Source organism: Priapulus caudatus, unplaced genomic scaffold (assembly GCF_000485595.1).
Source record: "Priapulus caudatus unplaced genomic scaffold, Priapulus_caudatus-5.0.1 Scaffold1214, whole genome shotgun sequence".
In the NCBI taxonomy this organism is placed as follows: Eukaryota; Metazoa; Priapulida; class Priapulimorpha; order Priapulimorphida; family Priapulidae; genus Priapulus; species Priapulus caudatus.
Window position 1 is genome coordinate 37,361 of NW_014578275.1, and position 8,488 is coordinate 45,848.

Sequence of the window (8,488 nt, forward strand, 5' to 3'; positions counted from 1 at the left end):
GGCCAAGCCTAAAATAGCTCCCGTAAAAAAATTACGAGAGCTCTTTTTTTCATACAATATCAAAAAATGATTAGATAATACCGGGCATCCCCGACCAATCAGCAATCGCGTAATAAAATATGATAATTTATAGGAATAATGGGCGGTCTTCAGAGACCGCTGATCTTTGAAATCGACTTGCGGACTTGTTCCGATTTACTACGCATCAGTGTACAGGGTTCTCCAAGAGCACTTATACTAGCCTGGCGGCGCGCCAGGCTATCGTCGAGCCCTGCCATCCTAAAATGCACCCGCCACTCTAAATATCATAGCCGTCATGCTAAATATCATAGCCCCCGGACCCCTCTAGCACGCAAACTGCCTTCGATTTGCAACTAGGACCGTAAAGGCAGCACCCGCCATGCTATAATGAAAAAGCTTGGAGAACCCTGGTGTATCAAAACGAGTAAAAAATATAATTTTTAAGAATACCTTAGAATGCACATCACCAAATTGCACCATCCCCCCCCCCATATAAAAACGTCCTCACATCTGAGTCATTCACTTTGCTACGACAAAAATCCTGGACCAGTGCCTACTGACCAGGACCAGTGCTTCCTCAGAGGCACTGGTCCTACTGGACCAGTACCTCCAATTATCAGTTTTTCACCCTGAACTAATGAAATCAATATTAAATTGGGCATAAACTAAAATCACAGCATTCTTGTGTATTATTTCAGCACACTGTCCCCATAAACTAGCAACCGTATGTCTATTTTATTTAAACTTTGCTGTTTGATAAGATTCAGTGTACCTGTATACCCCCATAGCTGTCAGATGTCACATGCTGCTTGTACCCTCACAGTCGATCGTGGAATTCACCACATTTATACCAATGAAAACTACAACTTATTATTCCTAGTTTCACTCTGAAAGAGCGCAATCTTTTGACAATGGAGGCAAAACGACAGAAGGTGACGGTATTATGTGCAGTTGAGACTCTTTATTCTGGTGTCACGTTAAATAGTGCGATCTGGGAAATAGCGAGATAGTCTCCCTATTTTCCGGCCAAGCTGTGGTAAATAGTGCGATCTGGGAAATACTGCTAAGTCGTTACGTTGCTTACAATTACATCGCATTATTTCCCAGAACTACAACGCCCCCTGCATGCAATCAGATGAATGAACACAAACAATAGACAAACAATAGGCTATCTCCCTATTTCCCTGATCGCACTATTTACCATGCAGCACCCTTGCTACCAAACTCCACGACAGATGGCGCTCTCGCTCTGGCTCAATTTACCACTGCCACAAGTAGATTGCCGTGAGAATTTCTAACGCTTTTTTACCACAAGTTTTACAGTGGCCAGGTTACTCATATCCTATGCAATATGATTTGTACTAATAAAAGTTGCAAAGATATTAAAAATCCAACCATTATTTTATGAAAAATTTGATAGAATAGTGATACGAAATAGTGTGCGAATTGTGTGCCCATTTCCTACTTTCAAATCATACGCGGCTATTGGATTGCCATTTGCCTGATTAACCCGGAGCTCCACCCACTTGAAAAATAGTACCAGCCTTGTGGCAGTGGTATCCTGAGTTGTACGAAGGGGGTGCTGCATGCAGTTTGGACACGTGCTGGATCACAGTTTTTCCCCTGAGAACACCTGAAGCTAAACATAAGTCTAAACCCATTTACCTGACACAGACAAGTCATATACACACCTATTGCTAGGCAATAATAGTGTTTATAAATACATAATAAAATAACATAAATACGTATAACTATAAATACATATAATAATAGGGTATTTAATATACATATCTAGGTACTCTAGTGCTAGAAACAGGTACATATTTGAATGCTAACAGTGAAGTTTTTTATTGATTTGTGTAGATGTTAAGCTTTTTTTTTAAATGGATGGAAAAAATGTTCGATACCCCCGGAGTTTGCCAAATCACAAACTGACAGTCAAACTAAAAAAGTTTCAACTGTGCCACTTTTGATGGTTGTATTCTTGAGTAGCGATTTCTCAAAAAGTTATTTGGGGCACAAAAATAGCAATACACAGAGCCAGCGTGTTACCGTCCCGATAATCTCTCGTCTTGTGTGCAGATGGGGTTAGATAGAGGTCGGTGGAGTCGTGATAAGTGGTACATCAATTTCCCCCCTTTTGACGCGGTAGACCCATCAAAACTTTTGTTAAAAGCTTACTGTCAATGACACAACTGACATCATGATTAACTAGGAAGCTGGCCGTGAAGTTTGGAGTGATATCTGTTGTTCCCGACTCAAGGAAGCATCATGCCCACCTTGGTCAACGTAGTAGTAGTAGTAGTAGCGCAACACAAGTTAAATAAACAAAAGTCAACAAAAGTCAACCGGCGGAGTGGCAGAAATTGTCATGTGCCATTTGCTGTGCGTCATCGCAGAATGTGATTTTAAAATACGGAAAGCAGTAGTGTATTCTGTGTTTTATTGAATTTTCCATTATATTTTCAGGGAGTTACACAGACTCCTCTTGTGAAGTTGGGCAGTAAAACGAGGAGTGATTGACTCCTGGCTCGCTTTGATTTCACCCCTTGAAGCTAGAGTCAAGCCATATTTATGGTTATTAGTACTGATTGTGATATATAACATCTAAAGAGGCAATCTAAAAGCCGCGTAGTACAGTTGCATTGTATATAAAATGCAATTTCACCTCCATATTTAAGCCAATAATTATTCTTTCTAAGCCACGTTCAAAATGCAGAGTAAGTGCATAAAAAAATCGTCCTAAAAAGCAGCATAAATTATTCATACATTGCTGTGTGATTATTTCTAGAGGGAAATGGGGTACGGTAAGGTAATAATTTAAACAATCAGTAGTAGTAATAAGCGGTTAGTGCGTAAACAATAACCGACACAAGCGTGCGTAGTAAATCCGATGGTATCGATATTGTCGCCGGCGCTCGCGAATCCGCGCATCCGCGCGCGATCGACCGTCGCACCCCGTAAATACTTGATAACCCGCCTGCTCAAATATGAATGCCTACATTCATAACTATTGCTACATTCATAATCAGTGTTTCCCCTGCATTGCAATTCTCAGCCGCCACACAGAAAAGTGTCCAAAACACCGCCTTGCTGACGAAACTTTTGACAACTTGAAAAAGAGTCATACAATGTGTGCAGAATAGCTTAGAATGCACCAAATTGCACCATTTTTTCAAAAAATTTCCCCGGACCCCCTTAGCTGGCCAAGCACATGCACTGCTCACTTTGCTAGGACCTCAAAACACGCAAACACACCACACAAATATTTACAGCCTCACAGACCTTTCTGGCCAATGGAAACACTGATAATGATTGCTACATTCGGCGCATCCGTATTGTTTCAGTTCATTTCCGACTACCTCCCCGATGGGCCTCCTGTGACGCGCGCGCGGGACTCGCACGGGGAGAGGCGTCATGGCCGCCGTGTCGGGCGCCGCGACGCGCGACGGCAAGTCACACCGCATCATCGCGCTGCAAGTATCTGGTCTACAGACGCTCACGACGACAACGACAACCGCCGTCGCAGCGTCGCGATCCAAGATTGTCGCCGTCAAGGTCGATTCGAACTCGCGCGGCGACGGTGGCGGCTCCCAGGTGGCGCTGCAGGTGTCCGGACTGCAGACGCTGACGACGACGACGACCGCTGCTGCCGCCACCGCCGGGTCGCGATCCAAGATTGTCGCCGTCAAGGTCGATTCGAAATCGCGCGGCGGCGGCGGCGGCGGCTCCCAGGTGGCACTGCAGGTGTCCGGACTGCAGACGCTGACGACGACGGCCGCCGCCGCTCCGCGATCCAAGATTGTCGCCGTTAAGGTCGAGCCGAACTCTCGCGACGGCGGAGGCTCCCAGGTGGCGCTGGTGCGCGTGATACGGCAGGAGCGCGTCGCGTCGCTGCCGCCTGACGTCGTGCCCTACCAGTGCAACGTGTGCGGCATCGCCTACCTGCAGTGCGATCAGCTAGCCGCGCACGTGAAGGAGCACGTCATGGCACTGCGCACGCCGTATGTGTGCGCCGTGTGCGCGCTGCCCTTCCGGCTGCCCGCCGAGTGCGCGCGCCACTACCGCACGTGCCACATCGCCAACGCCGCCTCCGTCGCCGCCGCGCGCGCGCACACCGTCCTCAAGGTGGAGCCGGCGTCGAAGGCCGCCGAGACGGACGCGAGAACCGTTCTGAAGGTGGCGCCGCCGTTGCGCGGGAAGGCGGAGAAAAACGCGAGCGCTGCTCACACGGTGCTGAAGGTGGCGCCAGCGTTGCGCGAGAAGGCGGAGAAAAACGTGAACACGGTGCTGAAGGTGGCGACGGCGGCGGCATTGCGCGGCATCGCTGGCGCCGGCAAAGACTCTGCCGTCCTCACGCAGCTCAAGGTGGCGCCACCGGTCCAGGGCAACGGCGTGACGGAACCCGCGGATCCCCCATCGAAGAAACGCGACTCGCCGCCGCCGACAGGGGGCGCCGGCGAGGCGACGAAGCCGCCGAACGGACCCGAGTTGGACGCCGCCGCGGAGACGGAGGAGGGCGGCAGGGACAGGTGCTGCCACTGCGGGAAGGCGTTCGCGGACGCGGTGCGGCGGATGCGGCACGAGCGGCTCGTGCACAACGCGCAGAAGTTGTCGTCGTGCCGCTACTGCGGCCGCATGTTCAACCATAGCGGGCACCGCAACGAGCACGAGCGCCTGCACACGGGCCAGCTTCCGTTCACGTGCCACGACTGCTGCAAGGGCTTCGTCAACCGCTCGAAGCTGCGCCAGCACCAGGCCAAGGGCTGCCTCGAGCAGAGCGCGGCGGACGCCGGTAGTGACGGCCACCAGAGGGTGCTAACGGGCGACGAGCGGCGGCGCGCGTCCGGTCACGTTCGAGTGAAGCACGAGCCGGCGTCAGACGGCGAGGACGCGCCGGCAGGGGGCGCCGGCGGGTGTGTTAAAACAGTGCGCGTTAAACTTGAACCGGACGAGGAGGAGGGAGGAGGGCGAGGGTTCATGCACGGTGCATCGTCCGTGCCACTGCTGGTGAGCGGCGGGAGCGTGAAGCGAGCGGCGGCGGGCGGGTACCGGCCCGGGCCGCGGTCCGCTAGGATCCGAGCGGCAGCCCGCAGGGCCGCCCGGGCCGCCGCCAAGCTTAACGCATGTGTTACGCAGACTACTGCCTGCCAGGAGGGCGGCGTGCGGAAGGGAGAAATCCCTAGGGCCTCCCAGGAGACTAGTGTTGGGAAGGGAGAAGTCCCTGCTGCCTCCCAGGAGACTAGTGTGGGGAAGGGAGAGGTCCCTACTGCAGCCTGCAATAACGAGTCCAGTGGGGAAAAGAAAGAGGTGTCTGGAGCGTGCGAAGAGTCGAGTGTGGAGAAGGGAGAAATCCCTGCAGTGTGCCACTGGGAGAATAGCGAGAAGAAGGAGGGAGAGGTCTCTCTAGTGTGCCAGGAGACGAGTGAGGAGGAAGGCGAAATGCCTGAGATCTGCAAAGAGTCCAGCGAGGTGAAGAGAGAGACGCCAGCAGCCGCCCAGAAGGAAGACAGTGAGGAGGAGGGGGAGATGCCTCCAGCCCTCGAGCCTGAGGCTCCCCGTGAGAAGCGAGAGGTAATCGATGCGGGTGACTCCCACAGTGAGAAGGCAGATGTTGGCGCAGCCTGCCGTGACACTAGTGAGGTGAAGCCAGGAATCACACCAGTGCGCAGAAAGTCCAAAATGAAGTTAACTCCATCCCGTAGTAATGTCTGCAGTGAGAATAAGAGAGATAGCACTACAGCCTGTCAGACCCCCAGTAAAACTAAAAGGAAGAAAGAAGTGATCGGTGACTATCCGGTTCCCAGTCAGAAAGAGGGGGAGAAGATTGTAGCCAGTCAGGCCCTCAGTCAAAACGACGAAGGGAAGATTCTAACCAGTCATGTCCCCAGTCAGAATGAGAAAGAGGTGAAAGAGAGCCTGGAAGTGGGTACCCCTTTTCCACCGGTCACAAACGAGGAAAATGGGCTGGCAATCACCGCATCCTCCCTCCCTCTAAACCAGACGAGCGAAACGAAAGAAGGGAAATTGCCTGCCTGCTCCCTTCCGCCCAGCCAGGGCATGAAGAGGAGGTCGTCGACTTCGCCCGCCTCCCTCAAGCGCGAGGGAGTCAAGATGAAGAGAGGCTCAGATACCATCTGTGATAAATTCGGTGCTTCAGCTGGCCTCGCCGGCGGCGGCGAATCGCGCACGGCTGCGCCCCGCCACGCCTCGCCACCGTCCACGTCCAATGAAACTTGCTCACGGCCCTCCGCCGACGGTCGCGCGGCCGACAGATCCACGAACGCAAACCCGGCCAAACGATCGCCCGTCGGCGGGCAGACGAAACGCCAGAGGGTTGTCGCCGCAGCGACGGCGAAGCGGGGCAAGGTCGCCAAGCGCCGGGCGGCGGCGGCGAAGAAAGGAGCCGGCAAGCGGCGTCGCCGCGCCGCGCCGGTGGCGCCCCCGCGCGGTAGCGACGAGGGGGCGAGCGGGAGCGAGGGGTCGTCGTCGTTGCGGGGCCGGTCGTCGTGTGCGTGCCGCTACTGCGGCCGCGCGTTCAAGCACAGCGGGCACCGCAACGAGCATGAGCGCCTGCACACGGGCCAGCTGCCGTACAAGTGCGACCTTTGCGACAAGGCCTTCGTCAACCCCTCCAAGCTCAAGTACCACCATGCCAATGCACACCGCGCCGCAGCCAAGGAGGGCGCCGCTGCAGCCAAGGAAGGCACCACCGCTGCCAAGAAGGGCTCCGCCGCACGCAAGGGCGCTCGTTCCTCGAAGAAAGCCGCGCGAAAACGCGTGCGGGGGAAGCGCGGCACCGTCGCCGCTGCCGCCTCCCACGTCGAAAACTCCGTAGAGGTGGCGCCGCCGGTCGACGCAAACTCCCTGGAGGTGGCGCCACCAGTCGACGCAAACTCCCTCCAGTTGGCGCCACCGGTCGTCGCAAACTCCCTGGAGGTGGCACCACCGGTCGTCGCAAACTCCCTGGAGGTGGCACCACCGGTGGTCGCAAACTCCCTGGAGGTGGCACCACTGGACAACACAAATTCCCTGGAGGTGGCGCTGCCGATGGACGCAAACTCCCTGCAGGTGGCTCCACCAGTCGACTCGAAGGACGGAAGACGCGTTGTCGACGTAAATGAGAACAACGAGCCGGCGGCGGTGAAGAAGAAGCGGCGCCCCCTGGCGGCGGACCGCGCACGCAAGCACGTGTGCGCGACGTGCGGCAAGGGCTTCAAGCGCGCGGGCCACCTGGACGACCACGCGCTCACACACAGCGACGACCGTCAGCGCCCGCACCGGTGCGTGCTGTGCAGCGCCGCGTTTCTGCGGCCCGCGCACCTCGTGAGCCACATGAACACGCACGCGGGCGAGCACGCGTGCGCCGTCTGTCGTCTCCCGTTCTCCTCCGTGAAGACCCTGAAGATGCACGTGAGCAAGAGCCACCCCAGTGAGGAGGAGGTGGAGGGAGGCGGGGAGAAGGAGGACGGGGGGGAAGGGGAGACTCAGAGCGCGGCGGCGCGCGACGACGACCACGGCACGACGACAGGTGGCGCCGTCGGCGCTTGCGACGTCATCTTCGAGAACGGAGACTCGCTGTCCGCGAACGGCCACGACGGCCACGCTGCGTTCGGCCGCGAGATGTGCGGCGCCCTCTACGGGAGCGGCGAGGAATTAGCGCTGCACGCGCGCTCGCCGGCGCCCCCTGGCGGCGACGGGAGGAAGCATCGGTGCGAGGTGTGCGGGAAGTCGTTTGTGCGCGCCGGGCACCTCCGCGACCACGTCGCGCTGTGCCACACGGGCGAGACACCTTACCGCTGCGCCATCTGCGGGGCCGGGTTCGCGCGCAAGCACCGGCTGCGGGCACACCACGACCAGACACACGATGACGGCGGGGAGGACTGCGGCGTCGCGTGCGGAGTCTGCGGAGTGCCGTTCGTTAGCAAGGACGAGCTCGGCGAGCATCTGAAGAAGAAGCTGTGCGGCGAGGGGTAGGTGGCGCCGGCGAGTGGTAGGTGGCGCCGGCGAGACGTAGGTGCCGCCGGCGAGGGTTAGGTGGCGCTGGCAAAGGGGGAGGTGGCGCTGGCGAGGGGTAGGTGGCGCTGCTGGAGACGGTCGCCAGCAACGGTGCAGTAGGAGGTCCGGTTGCGTGTTGATGGGAAATGGCAGGTGAAACAACAAGAGTTTAGTGGTGAGAGTGGGAGGGATGCTGATTGCAATGGTCATAATGAAGTAGGTGAAAGGGAGAGTGATGATGAGTAGGGGAGAGAGGATGAAAGAAAGGAAGGTAAGGGTGAAAGAGAGAGACACAGAGAGAGAATGAGAGAAAGCAAGAGAGAGAGAGAGTGAGAGAAAGCGAGAGAGAGAGAGAGCGAGAGAGAGAGCGAGAGAGAGAGAGAGAGAGAGAGAGAGAGAGAGAGAGAGAGAGAGAGAGAGAGAGAGAGAGAGACAGGAAGAAGCGCGTGTAAGTTTACATCGTCGCCAG

At 55.9% G+C, this 8,488-nt stretch overlaps 1 protein-coding gene across 1 annotated transcript in view; it reads left to right on the forward strand.

Annotated features, from left to right (window-relative positions):
* Window positions 1-8,488, forward strand: part of LOC106815836 — a 12,115-nt gene that overhangs the window by 2,407 nt on the left and 1,220 nt on the right. Inside the window, exon 2 of the mRNA XM_014820354.1 lies at window positions 3,369-7,994. Within this exon, the coding sequence (XP_014675840.1) occupies window positions 3,439-7,994 (4,556 nt within the window). The 5' untranslated portion in view covers window positions 3,369-3,438. The remainder of the gene's footprint in view (window positions 1-3,368; window positions 7,995-8,488) is intronic.